The sequence below is a fragment of the Bombyx mori genome, chromosome 4 (genome assembly GCF_030269925.1).
Source record: "Bombyx mori chromosome 4, ASM3026992v2".
Taxonomy (NCBI): Eukaryota; Metazoa; Arthropoda; class Insecta; order Lepidoptera; family Bombycidae; genus Bombyx; species Bombyx mori.
The window spans coordinates 11,842,953-11,859,983 of NC_085110.1; the positions used below are offsets into that span (position 1 = coordinate 11,842,953).

At 38.3% G+C, this 17,031-nt stretch overlaps 1 protein-coding gene across 2 annotated transcripts; it reads right to left on the reverse strand.

Moving 5' to 3' along the window:
• Positions 1 to 2,691: 2,691 nt before the first annotated feature.
• Positions 2,692 to 10,638, reverse strand: LOC101741502 (activating signal cointegrator 1 complex subunit 1). Of its 2 annotated transcripts, XM_038021763.2 has the most exons (7): positions 10,240 to 10,638; positions 8,129 to 8,222; positions 7,549 to 7,681; positions 7,176 to 7,304; positions 5,058 to 5,218; positions 3,558 to 3,733; positions 2,692 to 2,974 (listed from the first exon to the last, which is right to left on the reverse strand). In XM_038021763.2, the coding sequence occupies exons 1-7, from the start codon at positions 10,349 to 10,351 to the stop codon at positions 2,703 to 2,705; spliced, it is 1,077 nt and encodes a 358-aa protein (XP_037877691.1). In that variant the 5' UTR covers positions 10,352 to 10,638; the 3' UTR covers positions 2,692 to 2,702. The 2 variants fall into 2 exon arrangements, with proteins under 2 accessions (XP_037877691.1, XP_037877692.1); XM_038021764.2 differs by lacking the exon at positions 7,176 to 7,304 and having other exon boundaries at positions 10,240 to 10,609.
• Between the last annotated feature and the right edge of the window lie 6,393 nt (positions 10,639 to 17,031).

Sequence of the window (17,031 nt, forward strand, 5' to 3'; positions counted from 1 at the left end):
GATATCCGCGGATGACCCTGATGGCAACGGTGCGCTGCGGCCGGCGCAGGAACCGAGCCATAGTGGCCCGGTTGCGCGGCTCAGCCCACACAGGTGCACCGTACAGGGCCATCGATCGCACCACCCCCGCGTAGAGACGGCGCACAACCTGATCCGGTCCCCCAATATTCGGGAGCAGCCGGCTCAAAGAACCGGCCGTCCCCATCAATCGGGGGACCAGCTCCGCAAAGTGAGCACGAAAGGCCCACCGGCTGTCCAACACGAGGCCGAGGTACTTCAACTGCACCCCGACCCCTATCCGGACGCCTCCAACCACGATGTGGGTGTCAACGGGTGGCGCCCTCCGCGGCCCGTGAAACCACAGAGCCTCGGATTTATTGAGCGCCACGTCGAGACCCAGCCTCCTTATCCTTCCGACGACGAGGGCCACTCCCGCTGTGGCGAGACGGGCAGACTCCCTAAAATCATCCCCCCGGGCCACGACCAACGTGTCGTCCGCGTAACAAATAACGCGGAGGCCCGGGAGGAGGGCGCCCCTCAGCACCCAGTCGTACCCGATATTCCACAAAAGGGGGCCGAGAACCGACCCCTGCGGAACACCACGCACGACCGGAAAGCGATGAAGGGTCCCACCGTACCCGGTACATACGACCGACCTGGCCCCCAAATAGGACCCAACCAGCCGGCGGAGGTAGAGGGGCACTCCATGCCTCTCCAGTGCCCCCCCTATCACGGTCCAGGGCAGAGTGTTAAATGCGTTGGCGATGTCAAGAGACACCGCCAGCGCCACCCCACCCCGATCAATCTACCATTTAGAATATTTTTTTCTCATATTTTAGCTTGTTCTGCCGTCGTTATTTATTTAGTTCTTATTCCTGGTTTCTATAGAAACTATGACTGGATTCATATTATATTGTCTATGAGCTCCGGAAAGCTTTTAATGCCACAAGACCCTGAATGACCGCCTACATTCAAGATAATAAAATTCTACAGTGTGACCCGAGTGTTTTGAAGTTTTGTTCGTCTTCGAAATCGTTATTACTTTATCACCGATTTTAAATGCAGTGAAACGAATGGCGAAAAACTGAAGGCTTAGTAAATTTACAGAATATAATTTTTTAATATTCCTTTTTATTCCTTGTCTATTCCCTATTGTCCAACAACTACGCTGTGGCTGATGATTACTGGATATTAGACCTTACTGGGCTCAACCTGAGAGTTTGCTAACATTAGCTCTAGCAAGAGCAGTGCTCCACAAAATTTATTACTGGATAATCGCGACCCACTGAGTAGATCCGGCAAGAAGCTCAGCGAGTTGTGCCTTTGGGCTAGTTCGCACGTCTAACTCATCGTCATAATCAATGAGTTCGACAGGAATAGTAACCGGTGCTCGTGGAGCCTAAAAGCACCGAGAGTAGATCCCCCAACAAGAAACGTTTAGGGCGAGTGCGGCTTTACGTTGCTCCGTCGCCTAGCTCGGATATGTAATTAGCGGCGGCCACGATAAGAGGATTATCGTGGCGCGCCGCTTTTTCGAAGTAATTTATACATATAATAGGGATGGCTGGAACTAGAAACAACATGATAGCGCTGACTTAGGATCTGATCGTATTGTGGCTGTGTGGGTTACAAATTTCATTAATACAAGTAGTTTCGTGGTAGGACGATTTTTTGTATTCTGAGAATTTGCACGATTCACGGATGATATTCAATCATTCAGTGACCCACTCAAACACAAAAAAAAATTATCAACTCGATCCTATGATATCGTTTAGAGTTGAATGACAACACGTGTAGATAGATAATTGTATCGCCGGTTGAATGACTATTTGGTTTAAACGACATTTCGCTTAACACGCGACATGTATCTTTTTAATTAAAGGTCTGTTTTATTTGGTATTACTCGTAGTACCTATCAACAATTCGATGTTTTTAATTGAACTCTAGTTACGTTTACTCCATTCAAATAGCTGGAACTGGAAGGAGAAAGCCTTGAACAGAGCAGTCTAGAGAGACATACTGGAGCAGGCTTAGGCCCACCCTGGGCTGTAAGGCCTAAGATAATTCAAATAGCTAAAATTTTCGGTTATGAAATTTTTTCGAAATTTTAAACTTTAAGTGTGACTCCTGTAAAATTACAAAAATGTCGCTTAAGCTACCGTCTTTCAACCGATATATACGGCAATGAACGGAATACATCCCTACGATCATGGTCGTGCTTAGAAGGGGTTTTTATTTTCCATTGCTCTGGAATTTATTGCTTCTAGTGTACGTGATTTTCCTGATATTCAATTATTGCTATTTATCAACGAATTTCTAAATGAAGTTTACTCATTAAGAATAGGTTTTATCAAAAGTCATCCATCACTACATAGTATAAAACAAAGTCGCTTTCTCTGTTCCTATATCTGTCTGTCGATAGAGTGATTGAAGAGGAAGGTTTATATGTATAATACCATCCATTAAATAGTGAAGAAATCAATAATAAATTACAGTTTCCGAAGCGAAGCGAGGGCGGGTCGCTAGTATAAAATAAAATACAGCGTCGACAACAAAGCCTTTCGATTGTTATTCAAATAATAATTTCCAAAAACATTAGATAAATATGATAACATTTTCTTAAGCGTGATTTTAAGATTACCGTGTCGGTCTTTATATTAATACTAGTAAGGAATAAATAAAAGATCTATGTCGTCTCAAATTTATATTTTACAAGATATTATACAGGTCGGCTGATAATATCCGTCTGGCCCCATCGTGTGTCGTTGCGAAAGATGTATCTCTGTCACTTCCATAACTCCGAAATCGTAATCTGCGAACTTCTCGAGTATCTCGGATCCGTCGAACGTTTTTCGATTATTTATGGTTTGATTTTGTTGAGGTGCATCCACGTCCGACGTTTCTCTATACTTTGTGTTTATAAAAGTTACGTGCAATTTTATATTTTCTCTTCCGAATTCCTTTTTCATGAACCCTAAAATTTCAAGTAAATTACAAATTATTATTTTAAATTCATAAAAAGTTCATATTGGTGTGCGAGGGGTTTTTAATGATTATTCTAATAATCTATAGGTAATATAATAAATATGAATAGGCAAAGACAAGATAATTCAGTAACGATCTTTAGTTATAAATTAATATTTTTAGACACATTTTCCTTTCATAGCTTTTTATAAGAGACAATGTCAGTAACAAAACAAAAGAGGGATTATAACGGGTGAATCCATAGTATGGACCTAAATCTAGAAGTGTCGATGTGTCATTGATTTTTATGAAGATTTCTGTAATCGATTGAACAAGCACAAGTGAAAATAAGCAACCTCAAATTAAATGTCGCTAATTAGCATTCAGTTTATTTCTGTCGCAAAGCAATCATAAGTTCCAGTGGGAGGACCGATTTTTTTTCCTACCTATGCTGATAGCCTTGAGAGGCTATTTTTTATCACTCTAGATGGGCACGTAGGAAGCTAACTGATAACAACGTGAATTCACCATCTTGAGATATGAGAGATCGAAATCTCACGCCCTTTCACCCAAAATAAGTTGACATCACATACCAGCTCTATAGAAATGATCTACAAGAGCATCACCCAGCTTCTGTATTAGGCCGGCGGCCGCCCAATCTTCTTCTTGTACACGTCCATACAAAACATTAATCGCCTTTGGATCATCGTTCATGTACGAGAGACCCTTCAATCTGATCTTCAACGGTACGTGGCCTTGTAACAATGGACTGAAAATTTACAGCTAAACATAATCATTGCTATACAAACAGATTTATCTATTCAGAACAAGTAATCTTGACCGACTTGTTCGTTGTCATATTGATCTATGCGTAACATTGTGTATGCATTGAGAAAAATATTATATAATAATATTAGTAGACGCGTGCACAACAACACACAATGTGCGAATCACATATAGATTCATGTGATACCGTGAAAAAAAAAAGTCATTTTGAACCAAACATCTTTTACGATCATACTTTCCGTTTTTTTAATGCTTAGATAGGTGGACGAACTCACAGCCCGCCTGGTGTTAAGTGGTTACTGGAGCCCATAGACATCTACAACGTAAACGCGCCACCCTCCTTGAGATATAAGATCTAAGGTCTCAGTACAGTTACAACGGCTGTCCCACCCTTCAAACCGAAACGCATTACTGCTTCACGGCAGAAATAGGCAGGGTGGTGGTACCTACCCGTGCGGACTCACAAGAGGTCCTACCACCAGTAGTAAGTTCAGAATAACTATTGTTCTAATGTAAAACGGAACGCGACTTCATTTGTTTTCGCCACTTTATTCACTTTGTGGCATTGAACGGTGAACTCACGTGACACCATACATTACATATGTGCTATAGAAACTTGCCGTTGAGACAGAAATGGCACCAGCCAGAAACGGAATAGAGATGCAGTCTCGATAAGCACAACAACTAACATTAACAACAGACCATTATTGAATCTAGAATGGGACCTATTTTCTTAACATTCACTTTCAAAACTTCAATACGCTGTCCCTATTCGCATTGCAAATGGCGTCGAAAAGAAACGAGATTTTTGGATTCAGCTCGAACTCTCATAATTATTTTGTTAATACGCTTCAGACGTGTGTATGTTAACATGTATGTAACGGAATCTTTGAACATGATTTTTGACCCCTTTCAAAACGTAGGATCAACTCGAAATTTGGCATACTTATTAAGGACCGATGACAATTCAATATTTAAAAAAATTATGAAAAATATTTTTAATTAAACTAAAAAATGAAAAATAAATATGTAATAGATTTAATTAAATGACTTTATTGTATGAGTAGAAGGGTTATTTTGATAATATCCTGAAAAGCACCCACGCTTTTTTACAATAAAATCATTTTTTCTTACACTATTTTTAATTCAAATTTATTAAAATTTATATTCTATTTTTTAGTTGAATTTTCTATAAAAACGTGTTTTTTTAGTTTTTTTAAACTATTATTTATTTTATTGGTTGAAATTCATCATCAGTGCGTTAGTTTTCGGCCACTATACCACACCCTGTATATAATTAAACGTACATGACAATTGTATCCCTCGCTTCGGTCAAAAGATTTGTTACTTGTATTCTTTCATCATTGTCCATCAAACTCATAACGCCCAACGTCAAATGTAGTTTATGAGACCTGATGAACAGGGACTCTTCTAGTGTTGGATTTGGACATTCTTGTAATACCCTTTCCTACAAATTAAAATAATTTTATTAAATAATTTCATTCAAAATACCTACTTAATTTTATTAATTTTAATAAATTATTAATAAAATTCAATAATCATATTAATAATGTATACATTATTAATAAAATTCTAATCCCATCAGTCAAGTAACTTGCCAACTGCAGCAGACTGCTGGTAGGGCGATTTGATGTACCATCATCCTGTCTATTTCTAATATAATAATGTATATTTTATAATAATAAGTAATATAATAATCTACCTTGCACTACCATTTCCATACATCTCCTAGTCACATGCATCTTCTCTCTACGCATCACATGTCCATACCACGCTAACCGTCCGCTCCTTAATTTGTTGTTTACCGGAGCCACTTTCACACTTCCTCTGATATACTCATTCTTTATCTTATCCATTCTTGTCACTCCACACATCCATCTGAACATTCGCATCTCTGCCGCATGCACTCCTCTTTCATGCTTAACTTTCGTCGCCCAACACTCAGATCCATACAGTACGAAAGGTCTAATGATCGTTTTGTAATTTTTTCCCTTGAACTGAAGGGGTATTCTACGATCGCATGCTGTTGCAGAGGCCTGTCGCCATTTCATCCAACCAGCGTTTATTCGATTTGTGACGTCCCGATCTATGTTGTCGTCGTTCTGGAGTATAGAGCCGAGGTACTTGAAGTCGGAGCAGACTGGCAGGGATACACCATCTAAGGCGATTGGCGTGAAGTCTGAAGAACCACCAAAATCACAAAACATGTGCTCGGTTTTTGTTCGACTGATCTTCAAACCCACGTTTTCCAACCTTTCTTTCCATTTTGCCAATCTCCTCTGTATCTCGGGCCCTTCCTCTCCAACGAGAACAATGTCGTCGGCGAACAGCATACACCAAGGCGCCTTTTCCTGTATGTCCGATGTTAGGGCATCCATTATTAGGATGGACAGGTAAGGGCTTAAAGCTGATCCCTGGTGTAAGCCTACCGCCACACTGAACTCGTCGCTATCGCCAGCTGCGGAGCGTACGTATGTAGGTACTAGCTCTACCCTACATAGCTCGAACAAGCCGTTGGTATTTCCCTGGCACTCCTTTCACTTTCATGCTCCACCACAAAACCTCACGGAGAACCCTACCATACGCTTTTTCTAAATCAACAAACACCATGTGCACATTTTTACTTGCACGGCGATATTTTTCGCACAATTGGCGAAGGGAAAAAATGGCGTCCGTTGTACTGCGTCCCGGCATGAACCCGAATTGGTTCTGTGATACCTCACTCTCATCTCTCATTCTTCTCGCTATCACTTTCTCCCAAGCTTTCATACTATGTGACATGAGCTTTATTCCTCTATAATTGTCGCATACCTGTATGTCACCTTTGCTCTTAAATACAGGCACGAGTGAACTTTTGCACCACTCGTCAGGCATGGCCTCTTCTTGAAACAATTTATTGAAGAATAAAGTCAGCCACGTGCATCCATCCGCTTTCAGAAACTTCCACACTTCTATTGGAATACCATCTGGTCCAGTAGATTTTCCATTCTTCATATCTTGTACAGCCTTTCGTACTTCTTGCATACTTATTTCCCTTACTACACCAGTATTTATCGGAACATTTTGCAGTTCACCACTCCAGTCATTCTCTTCATTCATCAACCTTTCAAAATACCTCTTCCATCTATCTCTTATTTCCTCATCATTTGTTAACACTCTTCCAGCACTATCTTTCACGCACTTAATGTGGTTAAAATCTCTTCCATCCTTCTCTCTTGCTTTGGCTATCCTATAAATGTGTTTTTGTCCTTCAGGTCTTTCTAGTGACTCATACAATGCATTCATAAACTTACAAATAAATAAGAACTGAAATGGTCCACCGACAATGGCCACTGCAGGCATAGGCAATAAGAATGTCCAAAATAACTAGGTAAGTACACAAAAATGCAAAATCTCATTCACACCTTGAATTTTTCAAACTCCTTTACAATATCTGCATTATTCATTGGTATTGATAAAAAATGCGTAGATGTTTGTTTCATCCTAGAAGACATTATAATCATGTTTATTCTGCGCCTAGCAGCCTTCACATTCTGAAATTAATATTAAAATATTTTCTTTACAAAGCTACCCGCTTTTCTTAACATTGATTTATTATGATTTAAATCGAAAATTTATTTATATCAGCAATTTTTTACGTTATTGTAATTAATATTTATATAAATAGCATCCAATTGTTCTTGCGCTGTGTTGTGAATTCACTTCATTACAAATTACATGATTTTATAATCATTCCCGATGATGATTCTTTATTGATACATATTGTGTAATACTTACAGACTCAGCTGGTCCTAAAATGACAACGTCCCCAGTCTGATCGTGTTTTGGAATTTTTATGTCCGTTTTTGTGTCTCTTTTAATTCCGCTTATAATAGCACCTTTCTTCCCTATTATGGAGCCGAGGTAATGCCTAAAAATAATAATAATACTCATTGTTCGTATCGTTCAACAGCAGTGTACACGCTTTTGTTGGTCCATCCATATTAATAAAATGACTCCAGAGCTCGAAAGACACGCCAGTAATTGTACATCAGATTTTGGAAAACATTAAAAAAAAATCTAAATTCCCAGATACAGCAATTGTGCTGACTAAGATATCTATAGGATCCTATCTCATAGCACTGTTAAGAAAGACATATAAGCAATGTTTCCAATTGAAGAATCCATGATAGGAGAAAGACAAAAGAAATCCTCAAGAGCCTAAAGGCAGGGAAAATACAACTATCACATGTAGTATGTGCCATAGGTGTTCTATACTCTAAGGTGATACTACGATCCTCTATTATGAAGTTATGACCACTATTCCAGTGAAATTGCACTAAAAAATTGGCTTTTATTATTTAAAAACAAAACTTACTTAGAAACATGAAAACTTGTACAATATCTAGAATTATCCAGCATTACAACTTTGAAGTCATCCTCTTCATCATCTGGGTCTTCAAATGTTATTTCTGAAATAAAATATGGGAATTTTTACTTTTTTAATTTAACGAATTTAATTAAATATTCTTTAACTACATGAACTTGAAGAGGAGCAACTTGTACACTAAAAGTATATTGTGTGAAGTCATTACATCAAGCATCCTGGGATGATGATCAAGCCATAAGGGTAGGAAGTTTGTAACTGAGACAGATAAAATAGGCTCCTTTCCTGCAAAGCGAGATTTGATGTGGGATTATGGTGGATATTGAGAACTTTATTCTAATATAATGTACCCTCTAGAATGAAATTAAAATGGTTACAACTCTATTATATCTGAATCATTATAACTTTGATATTATAAACTTGATACTTTGCTGTCTATTGGCTTTGGTATTGAGTTAGCACCAAGTGCTGACTAGGTGATGATATCATGTCGAAATATCATCTCGAAATTATATAAGCATCTATATATATGTGATATAATCTCGAAATTATATAAGCAGTTATAAAGATACTTTTCTGATCACATATTAATTTTCCTACAGACATAATCTCAGTACTACATATTGTAGTAAACCACTACATTTTTTTATTTGAGTTCGCAGTAAATATTGTTAATTTCTTAACATTCTAGTTTCTTTAACATGGTGTTTATTGTTCTTTGAGATTGATCTAATTTTGTTTCAAATTTTTTGTAAATATCTCTAAATTTAGGTACAGATGGTTTCAAATCTTCAAGGTTTTCACTGCATTTTTTAAGTATAGTTACTGTTATAACTTTTCGACAGTTATTTTTGTTTTTCTTTCAACAGTTTAATTTTTATATGGACTATACAAACATTTCAAGCACCTGTTAGTTCTTTGATTTTTATTTTGACTATAACTGGGTTTGTTACATAGTAAAAGCCATTGAACACTGCATTGTCTTGTATCATCTAATTACTTAATACATCATCTAATATATATAATAACTATTATGTATTGGGATATTCCTCTGTAAACTACGCAAGTAATTTTAAGAAAGCTGCTTAGGCAAATTTTTTTGCTTAAATATTTATTAAATTGTACCTGAGGAATAAATATCAATATATTTATTAATATATGACAGGTGAACCAAACATTTCCAGAACTTTAAAAAAATATTGAACATTTTCTGAAACATCTATACAGGGGCCTACATCAGAGAAATGCAAACTAAATGAAAAATACAATTTATATTTGAATAGAAAAACAATTTCATAGACTCGAATAGTTATGTCTTAGTTAATTAAATTTGAGGTGACAATAATGTTTTGAGAACACATCATGGGACTGCTTTTTAAGAACTATTAAGAGAATATCAATTTAATAAATCAATATAAGAATAGTTAATGAAGTGTGTACAAAATAGATTAAGTTATTATATAGGTGATTACTGTTATATGCTAATTCTTAAAATTCACTTCTAATTCTTGCCCAGTTTACAGACAAACACCCATTAATTGATTTATCATTTCTTTGATTAGTCAGGCTCAGAGGGGAGATATTTTTATGTTATTAACTTGCTCTGCTGTGAAGTAGATCCTCACAATTGAAAATAAAAAATTGCATGAATGAATTCTAAAATACTTCTGACACACCATGGACTACAAAATAATTTAAGTAATGTAATCTTAATTTGTAGCCAAATTTCCTGTACTGTTTAAGCAAGTAAATGTAGTGTTTCTAAGTAAATTGCTATGTTCTTTCTTATTTTCTCCCTCTATTTTAACTTCAGTCCCTTAATTCTATAGTATAATGTTCTTATTAGTTCTTCCATTCATAAAATTAAGTTTTTATATCAAAATACACTTTCTTGATGAATTCTAAAAGAATGTGTAAGCTAAAGTGGAAAGTATTGTTTTTTATTGTGATTAGTACTTATATTCCTCTTCTGTCTTGTCTTGATTGCTATTAAAAAATAGTTGTCGTTATCGCTATCCGCTCTCACTCGGTATTTAGTATCCATAATTTTTTCTTTAATTTTTAATTTAGCGTAATCTTATTTCAATTTAAAATATTTTTACCATTTTCATACAGATCATGTTCTTGCATTGAATTAAATTCAGCTGGTGAATCATTAGCTCTATAACATCTTCCTTCAATCCAGACTACTTCTGGTTTTAAATTCCGTAACATTTTAATTTTTTTTAAACAGTTGTCCAAATTTGATTGCCATTACAATATACTACACAATTTTACATTGTTGATTGTAATGTAATAGATATTACACTTAATAATTAAGTTTAATTATGATAATCCAAAAAAAATATTCCGACGCTCAATATTATTCTATTTTTTATTTTTAATAATTTTTATGACCTGGTGACAGACTTTTTTTTTTTGGTACAATTTTTCCTTATTAGGAAAGGCAAGGGGACCTAACCCATACAGCCTTTGACAGAGACTTTTAGGTCATAATGTTATTTCTATTATTTTTCTTAAGAGATTTTATGACCTGGTAACTGAGACCTTTAAGTCATGTCTTATTTTAATTTATATTCATATTTGCATGAAAAATGATATTATGGAGTAAAATGAAATGAAGATGATTAATTTGAGACACTAATCAACTGGGATGAAATTAAATGAAATGAATTGAGATGATATGGGATGCAATATAATCTCAGTAAAGTGGTGGTCATTTACTAAGATTTTTTCAGTGGACTTTTTTGAGGATCCCGAGAAGTTACGTCCAGCGGCTTTGTTTCATTTTCCCACATTTGTGCACTTTCACAGATATTAAACAGTTAATAAACCACCATTATTACACACCTAAACCCGAAGAAACACTAAATAGACAAAATAAAACAAATCACACAACTTCACTCCTCGCGTTCCCGCCAAAAAAAGTCCTGTTATTTCTATATTTTTTTTAAGAGATTTTATGACCTGGTAACTAAGACCTTTAAGTCATGTCTTATTTTATAGTCGGATTTTTAATTAGACGAAGCCAGCTGACAGTAGCTAATGTCACTTTGTGAAATAATGTTGCTATATTTAAAGTAATAGTGATGCGTTCAGTTCTCGTTCAATCACATAAATGAACAATGAGTGTGAAGAGTTAATCATTAATTTCAAACTATAAAAGAATATTATTTATATTTTACAATAAAATTGTATTAAAGTGATCCAATATAATAATATGTTACTAGTAGTATGTAACTACAATCAGTTTTTTTTATTTTCATTACCTAGGTACCTATAATTGTTATATTTTATACATCTATAGTTTCAACTATATGATGCATTGGAAATAGGACAGTCTTACAAGCTTCCTCGCAATGTTTTTCTTAATGTTTAAAACACTCGGTATTCAGTACAGGTAGATACCATAGGAACATAATGTTTCGTCGAAAACTCGTTGGTATGTACAAAGCACGGCTAAAATTCGAACCCCGTGCCCGATATCGGCAGTTCGGCATACTAACTATTCACTAGACCAGTGATTATCAAACTTATTTCTTTTACCGCCCCCTTTGAAAATCAATTACTTTTCAGCGCCCCCCATTTTTTATACACCCCTAAAACTTTAAAACCCCAATTTCATTAATTTAATTAATAAATGTTGTATTAATTTTAGTAAATGTAGTAAGTACCACGTAGTACATAATTATGTATTTGTAGATGCTATTATTGTATCTTCATATTATTATATTATGTCCGTACATTGCTACAGAGCGTGTATTTACAAATTTGCAAAGTAAAAATGAATTCTTCTCATCAATATGTTTGTTTAAATTCAGAATCACCAAAATAAATTGCTAGTTCACTGTACTATTACTATGCTAATTTATTAGAACGAAACTATTTTTGTTGAATATCTTTCTCTTTAATATAAGATTCTCATCATAAGATAATTAAACATTTATATTTCGACTAGTAAATAATACTACTAACAATAATAACTTATTAAACTACGAATAAGCTAAACCTGAAAGTCGTAGAGGATTTCATTTATCTGGGCTCCGTCATAGCTAGTAATGGATCCTCCGAAAAGAACCTCAGAAGGCGAATCAGTATGGCAAAGAGAGCTATGTCCCAAATGGACCGTGTTTGGGCGGACAGAAACATCTCGAGGAATACCAAAAAGCAGCTCGTCACCCCCCTCGTCTTTTCCATTTTTCTCTACGGCGCCGAGACTTGGACCCTCAAGAAAGCCGATCGCTAACGCATCGACGCGTTTGAGATGTGGTGCTGGAGGAAAATGCTCGGGATTCGTTGGACAGAACACAGAACCAACGAATCCATTCTTACCGAGCTCAAGATTTCAATGCGCCTCAGCACTACATGCGCGCGGAGAATTTTCGAAATCTTTGGACATATCGTCAGAAAGAGAGGTGACAATCTGGAAAACCTGCTGGTAACAGGCAAGGTATGCGGGAGAAGGCACAGAGGCAGAAATCCAATGCGCTGGTCGGACAAAATACGCTCCACTCTCAATATCTCAGTCCACGTTGCTATCCACACAGCCGAGGACAGGCAGGAATGGCGCAAGATGATGCAGGAGAAAGTTATTAGAGGAGGCCATGACCCTCAGCACTGAGGATTATCGACGCAAGAAGGAAGGAAACTACGAAAAATAAATTAATATCATTTCGTATTAGATTTATGGGTAATTTTTCATAGAATTTTAGTTTATAATTTAGAACTGGTTCAAATAAAAACCGCCGCCTAAGTCAGCGTTTTTATTATTTGTAATAATTAATATCTATACTAATACTAGCGGACCCGGCCACACGTTGCTGTGGCTGTGGCTTAGGTTTTTGTTTCTAAATAACTCGCGGCCGCCTATGCTAATACCAAAAATTGACAACGTAAGAACAATTGGATTTCACTGTATTGCGTTTACTACGAAATAAATTTCACTTATACTTTAGCCTCAGAAACACGTGGTGCTTATGCCATTAAATTGTAGTTTATGTGAAACGTTGGTATTTTTAGCACAGCGCCATCTATGAGATATTAAAGTCACAGTATAACAATTGTCTGTAAAAACTGATTTAAGGCGCCATCTGTTTTAGACTTATGAAACTTACAATTAATAACAAAAATCAACATAAGAAATCATTTTATTGTTAATTAATAAATATTGCGACCATTCATCGAAATAAAAACCATCCTATCTCTCAAGTTGGATCGAACTGCACATGGTGTGCGAATTTTATTATAATCGGTTAAGTGGTTTAGGAGTCCATTGAGGACAAACATTGTGACACGAGATTTATATATATTAAGATTATAAAGAGGAAAGATTTGTTTGTTTGTTTGTATTCAATAGGCTCCGAAACTACTAAGCCGATTTGAAAAAAAATTGAAATACGAAAACTATTGATGATAGAATAAAATAATGTACTACGACTTTGTAGAAAACATTATTATTTACAAAAAGTGTCGCGACAGCATATGTCTAACTATTATAGTTATGCCGCAATAAGTGTTCTTTTATTTAAAAAAATGCCCCTGGTAAGACACGGAGTGCCCCCTTACCTTCGCCGACTGGTGGCTTCGTACTTGGAGGACAGATCGGTCACGTGTACTGGTCACGGTGGGATCGTACACAGGCTCCCAGTCGTGGGCGATGTTCCACAGGGCTCAGTGCTCGGCCCCCTTTTGTGGAATATCGGGTATGACTGGGTACTGAGAGGTGCCCTCCTCCCGGGCGTAAGCGTAATCTGTTACGCAGACGATACGCTAGTCGTGTCCCGGGGGGAGGGGGGGGGGTTGGAGGGTAGCGAAGTTGCTGCAACGGCCGCAACGCACCATCGCAGTCAGGATCATCCGTGTTTATCGCACCATCTCTTTCGAGGCGGCGTGTGTACTGGCTGGGACGCCGCCTTGGGTCCTGGAGGCGGAGGCGCTCGCCGCTGACTAGCAGTGGCGGGCTAACCTTCGTGCCCGGGGCGTGGCGCGTCCCAGCCCTAGTGTGGTCAGAGCGCGGAGGGCCCAAACTCAGCGGTCCGTGCTGGAGTCATGGTCCAGGCGGCTGGCCGATCCTTCGGCTGGTCATAGGACCGTCGAGGCGATTCGCCCGGTTCTTGTGAATTGGGTAAATCGTGACAGAGGACGCCTCACTTTCCGGCTCACGCAGTTACTCACTGGGCATGGTTGCTTCGGTGAGTTCCTACACCGGATCGGAGCCGAGCCGACGGCAGAGTGCTATCATTGTGGTTGCGACTTGGACACGGCAGAGCATACGATCGTCGCCTGCCCCGCATGGGAGGGGTGGCGGCGTGTCCTCGTCGCAAAAATAGGAAACGACTTGTCGTTGCCGAGTGTTTTGGCATAGATGCTCAGTGACGACGAGTCGTGGAAGGCGATGCTCGACTTCTGCGAGTGCACCATCTCGCAAAACGAGGCGGCGGGGCGCGTGAGAGATGCCCAGGCCCGCCCCGTCGAGCGGGGTCCAGGGAGGCGGATCTCGCCCTAGCCCTGGCTCTCCTAAGTGTTTCGGGTCTCCCTCATATGTCGGCCTGGGGACCGGCGAAGGGGGCCTAAGAAGACGACGTGCAAGCTGCTCTGCATACGTTTTACGTATGAGCATCCGGGTGATGAAAGCTATCCTCAACCCACCCTGATTCTGACCCAGCGGGGTATTCTGTAGGATAGACCATTCTAACCGGCGCCATCTAGGTGGGGTTCGGACAGCCTGCCGACTGAGAGGGCTGGTGGTTGTGGCGCCGTGACCGCCAGTCCGGCATCCCGAGGGGGAGGGTGATGGGAGAGATGTGCTCCGCACTAAACACTTCACTTTCCCCCCTTTGCCTTTTCATGAGCTCTGTCTCATGCGAGGTTTGGATGCTGGTTGTTGAGCGACAGGAGGTTTTAGTCGGTTCGATTCCGACATGCGCCGCCCTCCATCCCCAGTGAAAGGCGGAAGTCCGGCGAATTCCACCTGACAAAAAAAAAAGTGTGGCACTCGGGAACTGCGGCGGTAAAGCTGTTGCATAGCATTTTTTATCAACTTATGACATTATAATTAGACAATGATAATTTAATATTAAAACAATAATAAAACAAGGCCACGCTATATTAAACCTTAATAAAGGCAAAACCTTAACTGTTCCCTTCACACTCATAAGCTAAAGCGCGCGAGAGAGAGATGGGCAGAATTTTTATGATTCGCATGCAGTGTGACATCACGCCACGCGCTTATTCACAAACACTACACAAGCGCAACGTGTGAATGTGTTGAACGCGAGCTACATGGTAGGCGGAGTGAGGGGTGTTAGGTTTTTTTCGTTACGGAATTTCATGATTCGGTCGCCGCGCTCAAGGCCCGCGATAAAAGCTATGCAATAGCTTAAAAATGTATGAACTTGTAATAAAATCTCTTTGGCTATACTATTTGTATCTGACTGGTTTTGGTATCATTAAAAGTTTAAATTCGAAAGAAGATAATTCCAAATTAAAATTAGGAAGATGTGTGATTTTTATTTATTTTTCGTACTGTCAAGATGAGTGAATCTAATGAAGATATTCGATACATTTGAAAATTTTACTACAAAAAAAGTAAAAAAGCAACGCAAGCCGTGAAAAAAATTTGCGATGTTTATGGACCTAGTGCTGTGTCTGTGAGAGTAGCACAAATTTGGTTTAAGCGTTTTCAATCCGGAAATTTTGATGTCAAAGATGCACGTCGCTCTGGTCGCGTATTACGGATAAAATGGATGCCATTTTTGAAAAAGTGGGGCAAGATCGGCATATCAGTAGTTACAACGTAACTGAAGAACTGGGAATTGACCACAAAATAGTTATGGCGCATTTGAAAAAAGCCGGGTACACAAAAAAGCTCACTGAAAGAAACCTAATGAACAGTATACTAATTTGTGATTCTTTATTACGACGTAATGAAACCGAACCATTTTTGAAGAAGCTGATAACTGGTGATGAAAAGTGGATCACGTTCGACAAGAAAGTATGAGAAAGGTGGTCAAAGGCCGGTCAGGCTACACACACTCTGGCGAAACCCGAGTTAACTCGCAACAAGGTGATGCTGTGGGTGTGGTGGGATTGGAAGGGCATTATACATTATGAGCTGTTACCACCAGGCAGGACCATCGATTCTGAATTCAACTGCGAACAACTGATGAGATTAAAGCAAGAAGTTGAGAGAAAGCGGCCGGAATTAATCAACAGAAGGGGTGTGGTTTTTCATCACGATAACGCTAGACCTCACACATATTTAGCCACTCAGCAAAAATTAAGAGAGCTTGGCTGGGAGGTGTTAATGCGTCCGCCGTATAGTTCTGACCTTGCACCTTCAGATTTCTACCTGTTTCGGTCTCTTCAGAATTCTTTAGGCAGTGTCAGGTTAACATCACGAGAGGACTGCCAAAACCAATTGTCGCGGTATTTTGATCAGAAGCCCCAAAATTTCTATAGCAATGGGATCATGTCCCTACCTACAAGATGGCAAAAAGTTATCGAAAAAAATGGTACCGACATACTTTAGTTAAATGTGAATAAATTATATTAAAAAATGTTGTGAATTTTCTTAAAAAATGCGAAGGAACTTTTCCCCAATCTATTATTATATAGAAATAAAATAGTAAACAATGTTTACAACAAGTGAGCTGTTTAGGCTTACTATACTATACTATTTGACATTGGACGGTAATGGGTAAATTGTAAAAAATAATAATCTAAGACAAGTTTTTGAACAATAATTATATACGCATTTCCATTTTATATAAAAATTATGATTCTTACATCAGTAATTTCTTATAACATGCTAGGAAAATGCTTTAAAATGCCCTTATGTTAAAAACAAGAAAGAAAGTAAAGAAAACCTCAATTTGTGTTAGTTTACGTATGTG